This window comes from Sapajus apella, unplaced genomic scaffold, assembly GCF_009761245.1.
Source record: "Sapajus apella isolate SASKATOON/1434 unplaced genomic scaffold, GSC_monkey_1.0 scaffold116, whole genome shotgun sequence".
Lineage (NCBI taxonomy): Eukaryota > Metazoa > Chordata > Mammalia > Primates > Cebidae > Sapajus > Sapajus apella.
In genome coordinates this window covers 2,743,882-2,765,259 of record NW_022437056.1, presented here as the reverse complement: position 1 = coordinate 2,765,259, position 21,378 = coordinate 2,743,882, and the positions used below count along the sequence as shown (strand labels likewise).

The 21,378-nt window shown below is 38.5% G+C and overlaps 1 protein-coding gene across 2 annotated transcripts in view; it reads left to right on the top strand.

The window, feature by feature from the left end:
* CSMD1 (CUB and Sushi multiple domains 1) overlaps nucleotides 1–21,378 on the top strand; it is a 2,101,842-nt gene that overhangs the window by 983,309 nt on the left and 1,097,155 nt on the right. For both annotated transcript variants that reach the window (XM_032260320.1, XM_032260321.1), the window contains exon 4: nucleotides 3,893–4,087. In XM_032260320.1, coding sequence (XP_032116211.1) covers nucleotides 3,893–4,087 — 195 coding nt within the window. The remainder of the gene's footprint in view (nucleotides 1–3,892; nucleotides 4,088–21,378) is intronic.

Below are 21,378 nucleotides of genomic sequence, written 5' to 3'. Positions count from 1 at the left end.
CCTGCAACCGCACCTGGAAAGGATCCTTTACATCAGATACAACAAATGAAAATGCGATTTCATCAGAAGAACAGGCACGCTCTCCTCTGATGTCTACTTTTTTCTTTGACATTTGCTACTTCTAACACCAGCCTTAATTTTTCCCTACTAAAAATATCTTTTCTAAATTGATTACATAGAGTGGAATAAATATTTTTTGTATTCAGTTTTATGGGAGTAGCTATCTGTTGAAAGTCAGAAGTGATGGCTGTTTATACATATTTCTTTCCAGAATCCTTCTTGGGGAAATTCTTGTATTTATTAATGATATTTTTCCTTCTAAAATGTATGAGTCAGTACATTTCTACCATGCTGGACAACACCATTGCACATTACAGTGGTAACAGTTTTGGAGGGCTTCATTTCTCTCAAAATTTACTAAATATGCTCTGGATAATAAAGTGTGAGGCCTGTCCATCACAGCAGTATCTTGAGTCATCAAGATACCCTCCATCTCCACATCTTGTCCCACTGGAATGTCTTCAGAGACAAGGACAAGTATGGAGTTATCATATCCTAGAATAACAATGGCTCCTTCTGAAATTATTCCTGAAGGACCTGACTAAGGTTGTTTTACAGTTAAATTATTTTTTTTTTTGAGTAGAAAAAGCACCCTCTGAAATAATGATAAAATTATAGTAAATACAAAAGAAGTAACAGCTGTTCATTGTTATCATCAAACATGTAGTGAACCTAATTGTATGTGCTACACTTTTGTATGACTGGCAGCTCAGGTGGCTGGTTTCCATCAGTGTCCCCACAAACATGTGAGTCGTACCTGGTGCTACCACATTATGATGGCTACAGCATCACTAAGCCAGAAGCTCCTGGGATTGACATTGTGTATGAGACCTATCATTGAGCTGTCGTTATGCAGCTCACAACTACTTATTACTGTGGAATGTTCTGTTGATCTTTCTGCGCAATAATCAATTCCATTTTTCATACCAAAACTAGCTGAAAAAAAGTAATCTCATGGTTTTTTTTTAACCCAAAAAAGTAATCACACAGACTAAGTTCCATTTTCAGAGTGGTCCATTTGGATTTTCCATGCATGATATTGACTGGTCATTGTGGTTATCTTTAGCAGGGTAATTTGATAGATTGTCATTGATAACCCTTGTCTTTGGGGAACAATTATCTGGACATCTTCTATTAGAATTTTTTTTTTTTTTTTTGGCAAAGTCTCACTCTGTCACCAGGTTGGAGTGCAGTGGTCCGATCTTGGCTCACTGCAACCTTCACCTCCCAGGTTCAGGCAGTTCTCCTGCCTCAGCCTGCCAAATAGCTGAGATTAAAGGCACAGGCCACCACACCCAGCTAATTTTTGTATTTTTAGTAGAGATGAGGTTTCACCATGTTGGCCAGGATGGTCTCAATCTCCTGACCTTGTGATCTGCCCAGCTCGGCCTTCCAAAGTGCTGGGATTACAGGCATGAGCCACTGAGCCTAGCTGCCTTCTAAGAAGAATTATTAGTAGCAGTTAACAATGATAATAATGACCCTAAGAAGACATGGGGATTTATTAATTTTAAATATCCCTAGACAATAAAGAAAAACACCAAACATGTTTTTGTCCACACATTCCCTTTCTCTGTCAATCACTCTGTTTCTCAGTCTTCCCATTTATGGTGGTTATTTAACCTGTGACTTTGACCTTAAGAGCTCTCAGCTCAGCTGACAGACAAGGCATTCTCAGTTATAATCTGAAGGGCTGCCCAGATAAAATGGAAAGTTTTTCTTCCTTACAAATGCCGTTTGTAATGTACTATAAACAGCACACATTTTTGCTTTAGGGATAGTGGATGTGGAAATAAATACAGAATTTTCTTATTAAAAAAGACAACACAAATTATTGTAGATAATGTGGAACTGTTTTCTGTTGTGTTTTTAAACCGATTTTTGTAGACTGCTCTCATAAATTTTAAAAACTGGAACTAAGCACACTTTGACTATGTAAAAGATTTCCTAAATATGTCAATAATAATAATATCTAAGCACAAGTATTTATTTCCTAAGTATTTCTACATAGCTCAGTTTGTACTTACGTAGTGTCATGATAAATAAAAATTCTTTAAAAAATAACTGAGATTCATTCCCAATATTCTAGAAAAGTTCTAAATATTTCTCAGTTTAAAAACTAAGAAAACAAAAAATATTGTTCTACGTTATACCAATACATTAAGATACGCCCCCTTGCCCATGCAAAGACATTGGATACAGACATAAAATGGCTTCTGTTCAGTTGGAAATACATTAGTATTTGGAAATATTTTTATTTCCCTGCTAGTTAGTTCCATAGCTTATTCAAATACTAAATAAGAACAGTTAATTTACTGATTACATACTAAATTTTAACCATAACTAAGGAGACAATAGCTGACAATCATGACTTTTATCCATTCAACTGAATAATGCACCACTTCGTTCAACATCATGTTCTATGAGTACGGAATGGAGTTTCAAATCGATTGATTTAGATAGAGAATCATATCAAGGAAAATGTGAGAGGGTCACAAAAGAACAGAATCAGTATCCCATTATTGAAATTGTCAATGAAAAGAGTCAAACTGTAAAATATTTAAAAACATTTATTCTGAGCCGCGTATGAGTGACCAGGGGCCAATGACACAGCTTTCAGGAGGCCCTGAGAACAACTGTCCAAGGCAACTGGGCCACAACTTAGTTTTATACACTGTAGGGAGACAAGACATCAATCAAGACACAGCATATGTACATCGGTTTTGTCTGAAACGGCAGGACAACTGGAAGTGGGAGCTTCCAGGTCATAGGTAGAGTCAAAGTGTTTTGTTTGTTTGTTTACTTTTTTATATTGGAAATTAATTGAAAGAGTTAAGTTACTGTTTAAGACATGGAATCAGTAGAAAGGAATATCTGGGTTACGATAAAGGGTTGTGGAGACCAATGTTTTATCATGCATATGAAGCCTCCAGGTAGCAGGCTTCCAAAAATAGATTGCCACTGTTTCTTTTCAGGGTTAAGGAGCCTGTTCTACCAGTAATTCTACAAGGGAAGAGGGTATAATGAGGCATGTGTGGCTCACCCACACCACCATGGCTTGAACTAGTTTTTCAGGTTAACCAACAGGTTTTTCAGGAATGACCCTGGCTGAGAGGAGGTTCCATTCAGATTGCTGGGTGCTTTGAATTTTATTCTTGGTTTACAAAATGCAAGTGAATTGAGTATTTGTGTTATCAAAACTTAGCACTGAAACTTACTTTTGAATCAGATGCTATAAATGGACAGAGCCTGGCTGCTGGCCTGGGATATAGTGGTGAAATCTTTTTTTTATACATTGATGAATCGATGCATGAGATTTCTAGTTTTTATTGAATTCAATTGTTTATCCATCAAACCTTAATAGAACATTGCATAATGATGTGTATCAGATACCATACCAGTCTTGGAAGCATAAAAATAAATAGGGTGTGAATATTCACTCTTGCAGTATTATGTGATATCATTGTTTCAGATTTCTGTTGTCTACTGTGTGATCTGGTTGCTCACTATATGAGCATGTAGAATTTCATCGCTGGAAAAATATAATCTAGACATCATCTGGAACACCGAATATAAGCAGGACTGTATTTTTCTCTCTTAACAAAATGCATTTATTTATACTTTATGCAACTGTTTATAAAAGTATTAATCTGCAGATATTCTAAATCAGAAGGCATTTTCTCAGTTTAGTTTTAGGAACAGTTAATAATTTTCTGATGCCAGAGATTTTTTCATTTTAATCATCAAAAGATGGTGCCTGTTTTATGGTATAAATGGCTCTCCATAGAAAATTCAACGTGTTTTTTTCTCCCTTTTTTCCTCTTTCCAATAGTTTTACCTAGTCACACTTGTGGAAATCCTGGAGAAATTCTGAAAGGAGTTCTCCATGGAACAAGATTCAACATAGGAGACAAAATCCGGTACAGCTGCCTCTCCGGGTACATCTTGGAAGGCCATGCCATCCTGACCTGCATTGTTAGCCCAGGAAATGGTGCATCGTGGGACTTCCCAGCTCCCTTCTGCAGAGGTACAGTGCAACAAGGGGGCTGGGGAGCAGACTCCAGGCAGGGCAATGTCTTTGGAGCTGCTTTTAGAAAATTTCCACTTAAACGAATAGAGGACAGGTGAGGCTGACTTGTGCTATGTAAGCTCATTCTGCTCCTGAAAGCAATATTACTTGTTATTAATATGTAAGAAATAACATGTAATATGTAGCAATCACATTTAGTGCTACATGTTATTTGTATGTAAGAAATAACATGTAATATGTAATAATAGGTAGTATTACATGCATGTAAAAAACCATGCTTGGACTACATAAAGTCCATAGCAAATTTACTACTTGTGATCTGGTTAGGCTGTGTCCTCACCCAAATCTCACCTTGAACTGTAATTCCCACAATTCTCACATGTCGTGGGAGGAACCTGGTAGAAGGTAATTGAATCATGGGGGCAGGTATTTCCTGTGCCATTCTCATCATAGTAAGTCAGTCTCATGAGATCTGATGGCGTTATAAAGAGGAGTTCGCCTGCATAAGCTCTTCGTCTGCCTGAGGCCATCCGTGTAAGACAAGACTTGTTCCTCCTTGCGTTCTGCTGTAATTGTGAGGCTTTTCAAGCTACTTGGAGCTGTAAGCCTATGGAACCTCTTTCTTTTATAAATTGCCCAGGTTAAGGTATATCTTTATCAGCATTGTGAAAATGCATTAATACAATAAATTGGTACTAGGAGTGGGGCACTCCTGAAAAGATACCCAAAGATGTGGAAGTGACTTTGGAACTGGGTAACAGACAGAGGTTGGAACAGTTTGGAGGATTCAGAAGAAGACAGGAAAATGTGGGAGTGTTTGGAACTCTCTAGAAACTTGTTGAATAGCTTCGAGGAAAATGCTGATAATGATATAGACAATGAAATTCAGGCTGAGGTAGTCTCAGATGGAGATGAGAAACTTGTTGGGAACTGGACCAGAGATGACTCTTGTTATGTTTTAGCAAAGAGACTGATAGCATTTTGCCTCTGCCCTAGAGAGTTGTGGAACTTTGAACTTGAGAGAGATGATTTGAGGTATCTGTTGGAAGAAATTTCTAAGCAGCAAAGCATTCAGGAGGTGCCTTGGGTGCTATAAAGTCATTCAGTTTTACAAGAGAAGCAGAGCATAAAAGTTCATGAACTTTGCAGCCTGACAATGTGATAGAAAAGAAAATCCCATTTTCCAAGGAGAAATTCAAGCCAACTGCAGAAATTTGCATAAGTAACAAGAAGCCAAATATTAATCCTCAAGACAATGGGGAAAATGTCTCCAGGGCATGTCAGAGGTGTTCATGGCAACCCCTCCCATCACAGGCCCAGTGGCCTAGGAGCAAAAAGTGGTTTTGTGGCTTGGCCAAGGGTTACCATGCTGTGTACAGCCTAGGAACTTGGTCCCTGCATCCCAGTTGCTTCAGCTGTGGTTGAAAGGAAGAACATAGAACTCAGGCCGTGACTTCAGAGAATGCAAGCCTCAAGGCTTAGCAGCTTTAACTTGGTGTTGAGCCTGCGAGTCTGTAGAATTTAAGAATTGGGGTTTGGGGACCACTGCCTAGATTTCAGAGGATATATAGAAATGCCTGGATATCCAGATACATGTTTGCTGCAGGGGAGGGGCCCTCATGGAGAACCTTTGCTAAGGCAGTGTGGAATGGACATGTGGGCTTGGAGACAGCCCCACCCCACAGAGTCCCTACTGGGTCACTGCCCAGTGGAGCTGTGAGAAGAGGGCCACCATTCTCCAGATGCCAGAGTGGTAGATCCACTGGCAGCTTGCACCATGCACCTGGAAAAGCTGCAGTCCCTCAACACCAGCCCATGAAAGCAGCCAGCAGGGAAGCTGTACCCTGCAAAGCCACAGGCGTAGAGCTGCCCAAGACCATAGGAACTCACTTCTTACATCATCATGACCTGGATATGAGACACAAAGTCAAAAGAGATCATTTTGCAGTTTTAAGATTTGACTGCCCCACTGGATTTTGTGTGTGCATAGGACCTGTAGACCCTTTGTTCTGGTCAATTTCTCCCATTTGAAATGGCTGTATTTACCCAATGCCTGTACCTGCATTATGTCTAGGAAGTAACTAACTTGTTTTTGATTTTATAGGCTCATAAGAGGAAGGGATTTGCCTTGTCTTGGTTAAGACTTTGGAATATGGACTTTTGAGTTAATGCTGAAATGAGTTAAGACTTTAGGGGACTGTTGGGAAGGAAGGCACGGTTGGTTTTGAAATGTGAGGACGTGAGATTTGGGAGGGGCCTGGGGCGGAATAATATAGTTTGGCTCTGCCCCAACCCCAAATCTCATCTTGAATTACAACTCCCACAATTTCCACATGTTGTGGGAGGAAGCCAGTGGGAGATAATTGAATCATGGAGGCAGGTCTTCCCCATGCTCTTCTTGTGATAGTGAATAAGTCTCGTGAGAGCTAATGGTTTTAAAAATGGGAATCTCCCTGCACAAGCTCTCTTTCCCTGGTGCCATCCAGGTAAGAGGTGACTTGCTTCTCCTTGCCTTCCACCATGATTGTGAGTCTTCCCCACTAAACCTCTTTCTTTTGTTAATTGCCGATCTCTGCTATGTCATTTTCACCAGCATGAAAACAGACTAGTACAACTTGTTATTATATCCCCCCAATATCCAAAGTTGTTTCAATTCTGTTTTTCAGTCTTTATGGATTTCTGCCTATTTTCATCACCTCTTATTGTAGGATTCAAAGATTTGATGCCAGTGTTTATGTCCTTCTAGGCCTGGTGCCTCATTTTTATTAAAAATTACAAATATTTCTTGATCATTTAATGTGTATCTTTTAAGTACTCTTTCAACTCTGTCAGTCTTCTTAGATAAGGTGATTGTAGGTTAGTGTTCTCTTCCAAGTGCTCATTGTCACATTTCAGGGCTAGGTGAGAATTCCTTAACCTGGAGCACTGCAATTTTCACATTTTCCAAAAAAAATATTTTACTGTTCCAATGACATTAGAAAAGAGCATACTTCAACTCCTAGGTTTTGGCTTTCCTAGGAAAAACTCATCTTTTGAGTACAAAAATAAAGCGTAGCTAATATTTGTGGCGGTCATAATGAGATGCCAAAAAATGTGCTAAACACCTTACTTGGATTATACCATTTAACTCTCACAACAACCCACTAATGTAATAATTATTAACACTCATTTAAAAGGTAAAGAAATAGAGTTTTAATTTCCAAATGTTCCAGAGATGGTAAATGTTAAGACCGAAACACAAGTCTGGCTTTTAATCTACGCTTGTAATCATGCCAACTCACAGCCTCCACTGCAAGTCATGATGTGACATTATAATATTTCCTTCGGAATGCTTTTATCTTATCCTTTGCTAGTTATTACATATTTGACTACTTTTTGTAAAATATTAGAGTCTTATGAGATATCCCTGAGCTGATTATATTCATAATGTCATATTACTGTTTCTACTGTTGCTTCCACCACCACTACCCCACAAGCTAGTATGTATTGTCCACTAATTATAAGCCAGGCACTACTTTAGCAAATTAATCTTCGTAAGTAGGCATTTTATTGAAGATTCATATTATAGGTGAGAAATCTGTACATCAGGTAAGAAAAGTGACTTGCCCAGGCTGTTCCTGTTAATAGCTTTTAGAGTTGGGATTAATCATATTCAAATTAGTCCTCTACCCTGGAGAAATTCATCTGACGACTACTTCCTACTATAAATGTCTATTATTTCTCCTAAAATGCTCATTTTCTCTGCATGTTCCTGAAGTTTATTATGTCCCCCTTCATTTTTTGTAATTGTTATTAATTACTTTTCATCTTTATGTTTTCAAAACAGTGGTGGCCTCAAAATATAAAGCTGTATCCCATTTCCCTTGCTTTCCACAGATTTTTCTCAACTAATTGATCTCATTTAAGAGCAGTGTCATGGGACATCCTATATACATTCGTTCTTCTTCCTTATTTCTGCCATGATTTCCATTACATTCTCACTCTCAGAATAAGAAAATCAAAGTGACTCTGGCATCGGCTCAGCAGCATATCACACCTGCCAAATTCCAAACTTCTGCTCAGGCGTTTTCACTGCCACAAAGTCTTCCTGTCATCTCCCTGCAGCCGTAAATCTTACTCATTTGTCAAGTTCAAACTTAAGTCCAAATTTTAGTTTGCCATTGCAGCCCCTTCTTACAATTTCTGTAAGGGAAAAAAGTCCCTTGGTGTCTCACATAGCATTTATTTGGTTGGTATTTTATATTTTGACATAATGTCTTAAAGGTGTTAGCTTGTAATGTTCCAGGAGATAAGATACCGCCACTAAAACCGTGAGAGGCCGTATCCTCAGTTCCTTGTGACATTAAAACTTAGCTTAAATCATTGGTCTTTTCCTTTATTGTTAATGCTTTTTTGCTCACATATTCTCCAGTGGTTTTCTTCTTAATTGGAGAAGAAATTTCCATAATCTTATACTGCATGTAGTCAAAGTTGGCGTAACAGTCAGCTAAGTGTCTTTCCTATGCTGCCACCTATGTTTTAAATTCCAGTGAGATCAGTGTGCTTTTATCACAGGAAGCTATTCTTCTGTATTATAGATTATTAAATTTATATTTAAATTTTGCTTTTTCCAATATATGGCCTAGTATGATTTTAAAGGGCCATTCAATTACATATCATTATTTTCTGAAACAAATGTGAACGATGCGGCACATTTTCTCATGGATTCGGATAAGTAGATTATAAAGGAAAAATTGATCTAATTCTTATAAATATATAACTGTGACATATCTATGAGAGACAGAAATTTCAGCCAAATAAAGTGAGATAATTCACCTGAATGAAATGAGCATATATTCTGCTTCCCTAACATTCTATTAGTACTTATGTATTTGCAGAAATCGGTTGAAGCATTAGCTTTCATTATAGGGTTCCTAACAGTAGCATGACTGTCTCCTCCTACAATGACCTTGTCCAGTGTTATAAAAGTTTGTATTTTATTATAGTTGGCAAGATTTTACCTGCATAATGACACCTAAATGTATTACATATGTAGTCGTAATGCTCTTAGAAAAAGTTGTAACTGGTATATTTAATTACTAGAAAGTAATTAGCACAGAATTAAATGAGAGGTCAGTCGCCTTTGCTTTAAACTGTGTCCCTTAAACAGGGAACAAGCATGAAATTGACATTAAAAATGAGACCTCAAATCTTCTTTTTCTGAGGAGGTAATCTTTCAGCTTTTCTTTATTTATTCGTGAGACTTTCAACTTAATATCTGTATCTTTCTGAATTCACCTTATTTATTGTATATTATTGCCATGCTCTGCCAGTCCTTAAAAGGATTTACTGTTTCATTTCTTATGGGTATGATGTCTGTCTAGGGGCAAAATATGAAAAAAGAAAGAAGCAACCAGATAGTTTCAATGAAAAATGCTTTTGCCTCTTGATTTAAATGCCTTCTTAATTTGTTTTATGTTTGCCATACTTTATTATTAAGTCATAAATTATTAAATCATAAGGTGGAGCCTAGGATAGGTTATAAATTCCTTTGAGCTCCAGGACACTACGGGGAAATAGAGTATTGAATACAGAGCAAAGGTATTCTTTCTGTTTGGAAAACGTGGAAGATGCTCCACTGTCTTTGGATTTTGGATAGAGACATACAAGAAGGTAAAAAGGAAGTGAGCAAATATTTGTATGCAGAAAATCCTCCTCCACGAGAAAGCTAACATCTGATCCAAACACTCCCCAGGGAGCAGGTGTATTTCTTCACAGGAGCTCACACGCCGAGGGAAATTACAGTCTCATCATCTTTTGCGGCCCGTTCGGCATCCCCTTGACTCCATTGCTCCAATTCTGAATCTTATTTTTGTGAATATTAGTCTGATCTTACCCAGGCTGCCTAATTCTACCTATGCAATCACTGAGGTGTCAGGCCATTTGAACCCAACCGGGCCTAACCCAGCCCAGTTCTACTTCAGACAGAGATTCATGCTCCCCCTCACCTGAACACCACCTTTTTACATGCTTTTATTTATTCTATGATGGAACACTTTGTTTTAGCAAGCTTAACTTAAAACAATTCTCAGCAGCATTGCAGAGCTGAGATCCCTGACATCATACTCTGGAAGTTCCCAATCACAGGCTGTCATAAACGACGTATGTTTGTGTATGCCGTGCTTCGCAGAGCGACCAGCAGCAGCATCCTATGTTCAAATCCAAGGGACCACCATGGAAGGCATCTGGCAGTCACATTTATGCAATGTCTCCTTGGGAACATGCTGAGGCCCATAAATGCCAGATCCTGCTTTTACCTCAAAGAACCTTAAGAAATGGGTGGGAAAATATGTCTATTTCTGTAACAAAAAATTAAAGTCTCAAATTGAGTTGACCTCTGATTGAAATTTCTGACTTAGACATTATAACAAGTCAATTATAGTTTTGGTGATCTCATCCCACCTTCACTAAAATTTAACTTAAGTAACGTATGAACATGGTTGAGGAATTTAATAATAAAGAAAGTTTTACCACAAAAAGCAAACTTCCATCAGCGTATCCATACTCTTATGCCACCGGCTCAATAACATTTAACTGTTTCAGGTTTTGGGTCATTATTGTCTTTTATCTAATATGTTAAAAATATTATTTTTACTTTATCCATTGTAAACTTTCTCATTTGACATCTTGATATGAGTATTAATATGTTACTTCACTTCTGCTTCCCATGTCTTGGTTACTATCCATTATATTTATGAATTGAAATAATACGATTGATCCTTTATGCTACTTTTCTTTAATTTTTGGTAGCATCTCTTGTCTTTCCACTTAGTAAGATGTTAATATCCTACTCTTTCTAGTATATCTTCTCTCCAGTTTTGGCCTCTTTATTCTCTCAGTTGCATTAGAAGCTTTGTGATGTCAAATATGTCAGCATTTATAATTGATTAAATAATAATGAAGTCCTCCTTAATTTATCTAAAGGCTGCTTATAAAAGTTGAAAAGCAATAAGCATTCATATTTTGAAAACTGCATGAATATTGCTTACCACAGAGCCAAGCATATGCCTGTCATTAGACTTCCTCTTCTGTGATTCCAGCATCACAATCTCTAATGTCACTCAACCCAGAGTCCAGATGAGCACTGGCTTTGCTTCAGTTATTCATAATGAAGTTGTAATTACTTTTGTCTCATATTTGGACCGGGGCATTCTTGTTCTGCTTGTTTTATTAGTGCAGTGTTAATGGGCTCACACAGAAGTGTTAAATTTGGAATGAGTCTCAATGATGGGTAGTTGGTTCAGATAAATTTTGGGGTAGCGGTGACTTGGAGATGGCCATCTTCTGCATCTGGCTTCCATGAAGGTCTCCGGCCCGCTCCATCCTGTTGGCTGAAAGGGAAGAACTTGAGTTGTGATGGGCAGGTCCTCCGCACAGTCTACATCTCCTCCACATCCGCTGCACTGGCTGAAGCTCAGCCACGCGGCTACATTTCTCTGCAAAGCAAGCCAGGAAATGGAAGCATCTGTGAGCTCAGGAAGAAGGAAAACACAGGTTTGGTGAAAGACTGTCCCATCTTTGCCACCCTGCTATTTATTTGTCCTAAAATTTTGAAGGATCCTTATTTTTCTTTTGCTTAGTTGTACTCATGCTTGCATCACAATAATCCAGATATTTTCTGCTTCTTAACCATTTGAATTCTTGCTCTGAATGAACTATTTTTCTTTCTGAAGGCTACTAATTTGCTTCTCTAACTTAGACATAATTACTTAATATGTGAAATACAATCATTTTCTGTGATTCCTAAAGTTTCTAGTTGTCTGTTCCCCCAGTAAATTGTCATTTTGCCACAGGTTTCAGTAACCCCCTTGCCTTCATTTCCCCAAAATCTACCATGTTCCTCTCCCTGAGGGTTCCAGAATGGTTTCCAGGACTTTGCAAAGCAGTACCTCTGAGGCTTCCCTTTACCTACACCCTCAATGGGTACTCTGTATCCTGACACCTTCCCTCACATGTTTTCTGAGTTTCACCTCACATGTTTTCTACAAAATCTTGCTTTGAAAGGTAGTGATTAAACCTGAGCATGGCTGCTCATGTCCTTCTCTGCATCCACACTGATAGATGTATTAGCTAGGGATAAAATTGTGCATAGAAAACATCTCCTCCTGTAATTTTTACAGCAATGCATCATTAAGTATATTATTCACTTCTGCATTAGAGGGTTGTTTAATAACATTCTCTTCCTTGCCTGAGATCTGAAATAAATAAGAGATAAGCAAATGAATAGTGAGACATAGACCAAACTAAATCTGTACCTTTATTTCCAATAAAAATGCCATTGGAGTATACATATTTATTCCATATACATTCATGTACATGTGTGTATATATACATGTTTCAATATATATTCATGAATATAAATCTATATATAGATTTATATTACATATATATTTATGCCGGGCGCTGTGGCTTGCGCCTGTAATCTTAGCACTTTGAGAGGCTGAGGTGGGTGGATCAACTGAGGTCAGGAGTTCAAGACCAGCCTAGCCATCATGGTGAAACCCCATCTTTAAAAATAAATAAATATATATTTATATATTTATATAAGGCAGTCTGACCCTACAGGTCACAATATAAATATGTATTATATATATATATATATATATATATATATATATATATATATAAAAATATATGTTCATGAATATACATGTTTAATATATAATATATAATATATAAAATTTATTCATGAATGAATATAAATATTTATATTTATGAATGAAAAATATAAGCAATTGGTCTAATATTGGACTCCAGAATTAGACCTAACTATCCTTTCCTAGGCAGCACTTGACTGAAGCTAGTTGAAAAAGAGCTAGTCAGCTTTGTTAATGGTCTGGGAAAGTTTGTCTTCCTTCCAAGCTAGAGAGAGGGATAACACTACTTCATTGTTATCTCTGAGCCATCTAGATCCCAGAGGCTTTCCTTTCTTTGATTTAGTTTTATTACTACATGGCTTTTACATTTGTCACTCAGGAAAAGATTATTGAAGAGGTGATGGGGATAGGTAAAGGTGGATTCCAACAAAACATAGAGAAAAAATAATCGTCACTGGGGGAAGCTTCCCAGGCACGAGTCAAAAGAGAAAAGGGCCAGGTGGAGAGGGCTTAAAGAGAGCAGGTACATGTTAGAAGTCACCTGAGGGGATCAGGATAATACGTAGCATGAAGATGATCCCAGATGCACCTGCCCAGGAGCTAATCCCACCTGGAGCATCCGCACTCTGTTGAGGACGATGCTGGGGACTGGGTGGGGGGGAGGTGGGATTCAGCTGCCACATGCACAACCAACAAAAACCTGCTACTTGGTATTTACAGCAGTGCCGTAATACCATATAACATAAAACACAACCCACAATGGGAGCCACAGATGAAATTTTAAATCCCCAGACGCTACCTGGAAAAAGTAAAATGAAACAGGTGAAATACATTGTAACAATGGATTTTGTCAAACTAATACATCCAAAAAGTTATAATTTTAATGCAGAATCAATGTAAACTATGAAGTACTTTGCTTTTTAAAAGATGCTAGTTTCAAAATCTGCTGTGTATTTCAATTATACCATTCCGCAATACTGACTAGCCACATTTTAATTGCTCATGAGCCACATACACTGGAGGCTACCGTATTGCAGCTCAGACCTAGCTGAATTTTAAACTTGTTTTATCCTCTATTCTCATTGTTAATGCTTGTAGAGCTCTGATTGCTGTCTTTGGGTTTCATTTTTACTTTTAGTCTGGAATTTAACAAACAGATACAGTTTAATTCTAATGACTGATAAGGCAATGGGTCTGAAATTGTGACATATCCACGTCACAATCTGATGGAAATCCTTCCCTTTAACTTTCAGCAATGGCTGAAGCATATTTGAGCTGAATAGGACCAGAAAGCAGAGTCTGTTTTAAAATTAGTTTAGGCAAAAGGTAAGAGTAAGCTAACTCTTGATTAATCTAAAAAGGTTTCTCAAAAGAAATCTCATTTCGGACTTTATCTCAAGGTTGGAAGTAATGACGTGGGGTCTAATGAATGAAGATTACAGAAGACTTTGAGGGACACATGGACTCGCTGGTGGAGTAAGATAGAAACATCTTTGTGATGTGTCCTGGAATAAGTAAGAAATAATTTTAAAAAGTGATTCTATGGACCTAGCAGTTATGATCGTTACCATAAGTGAACCGAAGGCCTTTCTCAGACGTCTCCATCTTTATGATGTATTCTTCTTATCTGAGACGTTCACTCAGCCAGAAAGCAGTAGAGGTGAGGACCGGACCCAGGCAGCCTGACCCTAGAGGTCACATAACCAATCTCTATGCTATATTATCAATATGGCATAGAAAAAGCAAGTGTTTTGAACAGATGTCCTGCTCAGTGTCAGTATAAAGGATTAAATGAAATGCTACATCCTGCAGTCTTGCGCCCACGAAGTAGAGGACGAAGGTGCTTGTTGTGGTGTGGCAGCTTGTTCAGCAGCTCTGCAGTGTCACCTGGGGCAAATCCCAGCTCTATCAAGTGGGTGCTCTGCATTTTTGGTCAATTTATTTAATCTCTCTAGCCTCGAGTTTTTTATCTGTATAAAAGTGCCTACTTGAGAAATCTGTTGTAAAGATTAAATGACATAACCCAGGTAAAATGGTTAGCAAAGAGTCTGACGCATAGAGAAACTCTAAAAATATCAGCTACTATAATTACCATTTCCATCTCCTCTCCCTTCCCCTCTAAGCATAATTTTACATTTTAGAACTAAGAGCCCAGAGCAAAATGGCAAACAGTTTGAAAGACAATTCATGTAAACTACAGGATCTCCAGATTGGTGGCTCTTAAATAAATTTTTTTTTTCTAAATTACTGATATTCTTTAGATTAAGAAACTAGCAGACTGTCTTGAGAGACACGGTTAGGGGCTCAGGCAAAAGGAAAAGAATGCCTAGCAAAAGAAATGCCTGTACGGCAGTGGGTCACTTTATTTTACACACCACCCCGTGGACTGAAGTACTGGGAAAACTACATCTAAACTGTATCTACAACAGGCACATTCACACCCATGTGCACGTAAATCACTGACAGAGTAGGAGCACCTTCATGTCAGACAAACAGCCACTTTAAGTTCCAGCTCCCTTTCTAACCTCATGCCTGTCAAGGAAATCACTTCCCTCCTAGCAATAAGCAGCCAGCAAGAGCAGACAGTAAAACACAGATCAGACAGCTCAGGCACAGAGGGAGGGGAATGTCTCAGGGGCAACCACCAAGCTTCACACTCACGCAATGGGCCCCAGTAAAACAGTGGGCCCTAATAAGCACATCCCTTTCCCTTTAGATGCATGAAGATAGGGAAGCTAAAAGCAGACTTGGGGATATGCCTGCAGCTTCAGGAAGATGTATGGGAACAGACACAAAACTCTCCCTCCCAGATAAGCAAGACAGAGACACAGAAACATTCTGAGCCTGTGATAAGCTCTCCCACCAGAATCCTTAAAAACTCTTAGTAAGAGAAAGCACCTCTGACCTAACTCAGCCAGAAGCCCCTCTCATGTTTATTCTCCAAAATAAACCTGTTTTTGGCTGTTGAGCCACTTTTCATGTTTCTTTACTCTTTCTTTAATTCTTACAACAACATGGCTTAGTACGAAAATATACGTCTAGCAATAATCCAGACATAGATGATTTCTAGCAAATGGAGTAGCATCTGTCTGGAATCAATGGAGATTTTAGCCTAGTCACTACAATTGTAGATTTTAAGAAGGAAGTGTGATAATCAGAGTTAAACGCAAAGCAATTGCAAAGTGTCAGTGTTTAAATGCCTTATATACATTCTTGTTATTAACTTTCATGACAAGTCTAGAAGTTATGTATTACCACCATTCCTCTGGTTTAGATGAGGAGGCTCCATCACAGAGGAATTCAGTGACTTCTCCAAGGTCCCGCACTGTATGAGGGGAAGGTGGAATCTGACTATGGACACTTTGGCCCATGTCACATGCTATCTGTTCCCTTCTAACTTGTGAGAAAAATAAATGTTTTCTAAGAACCTAACTTAGAATGGAGAAACAAATTTTGAAACTTGAACTAAACAGTATTTTCTTCTTGATAAACATGTGATTGACCCCTCAAGAGTGTGAGTGGAGCAGGGGCACTGGTTGCTTGGAGAGGCTCTTCTTTCCTCATCAAAGCAGGTGACATGGCTTGTCCAAGAGAGAGGGAAGCTGCTCGGCTTCAACTGCCTCCCTTTCCTCCACCTGCTCCTCTGTGCGAGGCAGGTGCAGCTCTGTTTACAGACCTGCAGCCACTCAAGGACTGCAAGCTGGGGGATGACAGGAATGGAGGCAGGAAGGTCCCAAGAGGGAAATGTGATGGCAGCTCCTCAGCATTCTTTGTGTATATAACTGAATACGCATTTTGTTTAATCTGAGCACTGACAAAAATGACAAAAGATTGTAATCCCAAAAGACAGACTCTCAAACACCATAATCCCAAATGTTGAAATCCCAGAAAAATAAAATTCTGAAAATATAATTCTGGAAAAATATTTTTAAATTATGTAAAAGATATGTATTTTTTAATAAAGGGGGTTTAGTTGAAAAAAAAAATCCCATAAAAACACAGCAGAACACTTTGTAAGCTACTTTGTGCAGTACGGTAGGCTATAAGACAGCATATATTTCCAGGCATATGCACACACACTAGTGACAATTGCACAGCTATAACAGTTGTGAGTGAACAAACTATACTCATGAAGCAATGGATCAAAATGCAAAAAGTATGAATGCATACCAGCATAGTTGCCAATTGTGTACAACTGTCTTTATGGTTGAAGTCATCAGAAATACTATGATAAGCAGTCTAAGTCCTTCCATCAATTGAAAACCATGATGAGTTTCAATGGGTGACCACCAGATATGGAGTCACCCAGAGAGCTGAGATCCGGCGAAATTTTATCTTTCACAAGTGCAGATGTACAGAGGACATCTCTTCACTTATTCAGGAAGCTTCAACATTTGTGCCAGGTATGTGTGATGCTGAGGCACAGAGTCCATGATGTGACCCTGCAATTGTGTAGAGTCAAATTTGAAAAAAAAAATTACTAATTAGAACTCCCTGATACTTTCTACACAATTTAGAATTACATATGATATAGTATTTGATATTAGAAATTATGAGATGAATTGCATAGCCCCAAATTTTGAAAAATAGTGCTGACAATTCAAAATAGCAGGAAAACTTTAAAAAAGAACTCTAGAAGGAAACTTCAACATATTAAAAAAAAAGTGTATTGTGGGGGTAGATACAGACAATTGCACGGAGGTCATCTAGCAAGCCTGGCTGAACTCCACAGTCACTAAGTTCATTCTGAAGTCTTCATCAGGATGAATATCTAGTTTTGTTTTTTTAGGACATGTCTCCTGTGATTTCTGTTATTGTGATTTCAGGGTTTTAAACATTAGGGATTTTGACTTTAAGGAGTTAAGTGTTTTGAGATTCAACAATCGGGATTATGGCATTTGGGATTTTGTTTTTCAGGATTGTGAACCATGCCCAACTAAAATTGCTGTTCTTCGTCTCTGATAAACACGACTTCCAGCAGCCTCATGGATGTTGAAACAAACAAACAAAAATATATGCACATAAACTTAGCTCAAGAGAGCCCTTAACCCAAGGAGGATGGTTTGGCTGAAGGGTCTTCCTGACATGTTACTTATAGGCTAAATCTGTTTTGCTGAAGCTCTTTCTTTGCAGAGTAAGACAAACCTGGAGAAGGCAAAGCAGGGAAAGGTCTAGGTACTCAAATAGTTTTCCTCCTCTGGGAAAAAGACTTTTTAGGATGGAGGACTGGGTTAATCTTCATCTTTTCTCCTCTTTCCTTCTCATAGCCCCAGATCCTTCACTAAAATCTTGGACCTCCTCATCCTGCAGCAAGCTTGCACTCTTGAGCCCAGGCCTGAGACCTGGAGAATGCTCAGAGACAGGCTCAGTGCAGATGTGGGGTCATGCGTCTTCTCTGCCCCTGGCTCTGTCATCTCAGGCAGCCGATTGAGGCAAGAAGAAATGGCAAAATGTCTCAGAGGCAGTTGGTCAGTAGTTTATGATTCCCCATTTATTCCCTATTTTCATCCACTGGAATCTTTTGAGGTACCTATGAATTAAGCAGGAAAGCAAAAAGAGTGGAGAGATCGCGTGACTAAATATTTTACTTAGACTAATCTTCTCTGGCAGGTGTTATGTTATGAACTTTACACGCTTCTATGCAATTCCATCCAAAATTTTTATAAGAAATTTTATATGACTCCATCCCAAAATTTCATGGTAAATATTAATGGGTAGTTTTTCCAGACATGGAAGCAAATTCTCTGAGAGGTTAGGTGTCATGTCCAAGGCTTAAAGAAGTGGCTGGAATAGCCAGCTCTGACTTGGTGCTTCTCTACCTTTCCTTCCAACTACAAGCTTCTTTGGGGCAGTTGAAGAGACATTTTGTTGTTTGATGCCATTTGTTTGTTTCTGTTTTGCTTGGAGGCATGATCAATAAACCGTAGAAAGTAACAGCATATGAACCATTATTGGAAAGTAAAGCCACTTGCTGAATCAAATTTCACCTTTGTTTTTGTCTAAACATGTACATTTGAGAGAAGTATTCACCTAAACGTGTCAAAACACATTGTCAGTATTTTCCAACAGTTGTAGACAAAATGGGGTGTAGCAGCTGTCTTGAGTATTTTTTAAGATCGAACTGATTTATATGTATTTTGGGACAGTTGCGTTTTCTTGGAAGAATGAATGATAGTCATCGGGCCAAGATGCCATGAAATAAGTTAGCCGTGGCAGTAGCACTGATACCTTCAATAAAACATGCTAAATGTGTGCTCATTGTTTCATTTAGAGCTATCCGAAGCTGTGGATTTCTTTAATTGCTAAGCCTTACATAACATGACTGAAAATGGCAATATGGTACCTGCCAGTTCTTTATGAAATGTCAGTCAAGGATTTTTAATAGCAGACATTCTGCTACTAGTGATGAAAAAGCAGGAAAACTAGGGAAGACATGGCCAGAGGGGAGGAGAAGGAAGAGAAGTCATGCTTTTTATGGGTGTCTATAAATTCTGTGATATTTAAAACACAGCTGTGTTTTTATCAATTATGTTACAGCAGTAACATTGTAAAATGAATCTTAAATGATCTGTCACGTCAGGACAAGAAATACAAAGTAAGATTGAATGAGACAGTTTTTATGTAAGAAACCTAGGTTTAAATTGTTTGAGTGGTTTTAGACCATTTGATTTTAAGCACTTTTCTTGCATACTTTGCAATAAACAACTCCAGTGTAAATCTTACCAAAATTGAAAACAAAACTATGTATTCAAACAAATCAGTCCTAGATTGTAGTCGACCTGGTTTGTATACGTGCTTTGCATATTTGCTGTGCTACAGGCTTTCTGCTGAGCATGTTATTCACATTATTTAATCCCATGAAATCTTGTAACAGTTTTAAAAAATAATCACAAGTGCCTCTGCCCATTATTTTCAGATTTGTGGGTACTTTATAGTATTTTTAAAATTCTTCTATCCCATGGAGGTACCATGTTAAATTATAGAGATGTAAAGATGAATTTGTCTAGTGCCAGAATGAATCCATGCCCAGGTAAAGGCCCGCCTTTATGATGGGCAGTAATGTGAGGTGTTCACCAGAAAGGACTTTGTCATTCTAGCACAGCTCAGACAAGCTATTTTCTTGCAAAGCCTCCGGTTCTGAATCTGTTAAATTGGACTGCTCTTACTCTCAATCTCGCAAGGCTGGTGAAGACTAGATGAGGTGCTCTGGGTGCTCCTCAGTACCAATAACTGCTATTAGGATCACATCCTGGTCTTGGAAGAGTAAGAAAGGAAGGGGAGCAGGGGCCAAAAGAAGCCAGCTCGGTGCCTAAAACGCTTCTCAGAGGCTGAAGTCACAGAGCAGAGAACATTTGTATTCTCCTTTAGAAGACTAGTGTTAAGTCATACACATTTCCGTGTTCATTGACATACTTTGATTCACAATATTATACAATTTATTATCTTTCTCTGTATAATTGAATGTACTGCTTCCCAAGTTCACGTCTACACGCAATGCTATAATTAGAGTCCCTGCACATACAGCACTGCTTCTGTTGCTTCTGTTAGATTATTTCTTAAGGACAAAATTCTAGGAGTGTTTTTTATGCTTTGCAAACTTGCTGAATGAATGTCTAATGCTATGGCAATTCACCACAAGTACTATAGGTTTAGATACTTGTGTTTCTTTTTAACTTGCTGCATTTCATGGCATTGAAACGATAGGCAAAAGTTGCTTTTATTGCCTTTGATTTCCAATAGACATCAATATTTCTCCACGTCTTTTTAGTATTTGCGTCTGTTAATTCTTTCTTCCAAGGAACATTTATTGAGGACCTGCAAAATATCAGATACACTTATCAATCAGGGCCAGTAAACATTTTTTTTTTTTTTTTGTCAAAGATCAGATAGCAAACATTTTGTTTTCATGTAGTATGGTCTCTGTTTCAGCCAACCTGTTCTGTCTTTGTAGAGCAAAGACCTCATCACCACCACCTAAACAAATAGGCATGGCTGTGTTTCAGTAAAACACAATCTGTAAAACCAGGTACTGGGCTGGAGGTAACCCACAAGTTGTGATTTGTCAGCGTTAGCTCTAGCTGCTGGGGCTGCAGTATGAACATGACAAGAAAGAATCCCAGTCTTTATAGAAATATCATTTTCATGGGTGGAGATAGACAATAAAAATAATTAAGCAAATGAGAAGCAACAGATAAACTTTGCCATCTATCCTGTTGAAATAAGTGCTTGAAAATTCTCTCATTAAGAAGCTGACATACAGTTAAGAGCTACGGTGACCATCTGCCTTGTCATCCTGTGGGCAAGACTGTCCTGGTCTCATCAACTTAAGGTCCCATATCCTGAAAATCCCTCTGATATTGCAAAACCAGAATATGGTGACCTCTCATGATGGTGACAGAGTAAGCCCTATGAGAATATCAGAAATGTGGTCCTGACAGAAGAAACCACCAGGTGTTTTGCCATGAGACAAGAGTGTACAGTGAGTGAATGAAGAATAAGAGCTTGATGGGACAATTGGTGGGTGTAGGAAGACGGTCAGAAGTATGAGGGGGGAAGGTCCCAGAGGGTCCCAGAGGATAGGAGTGGACCCTGTAGATCAGCCTGCCGACTTGAACCTCTGTGCTGAGCAGTGTGGGAGCACAGTGGGGGGAT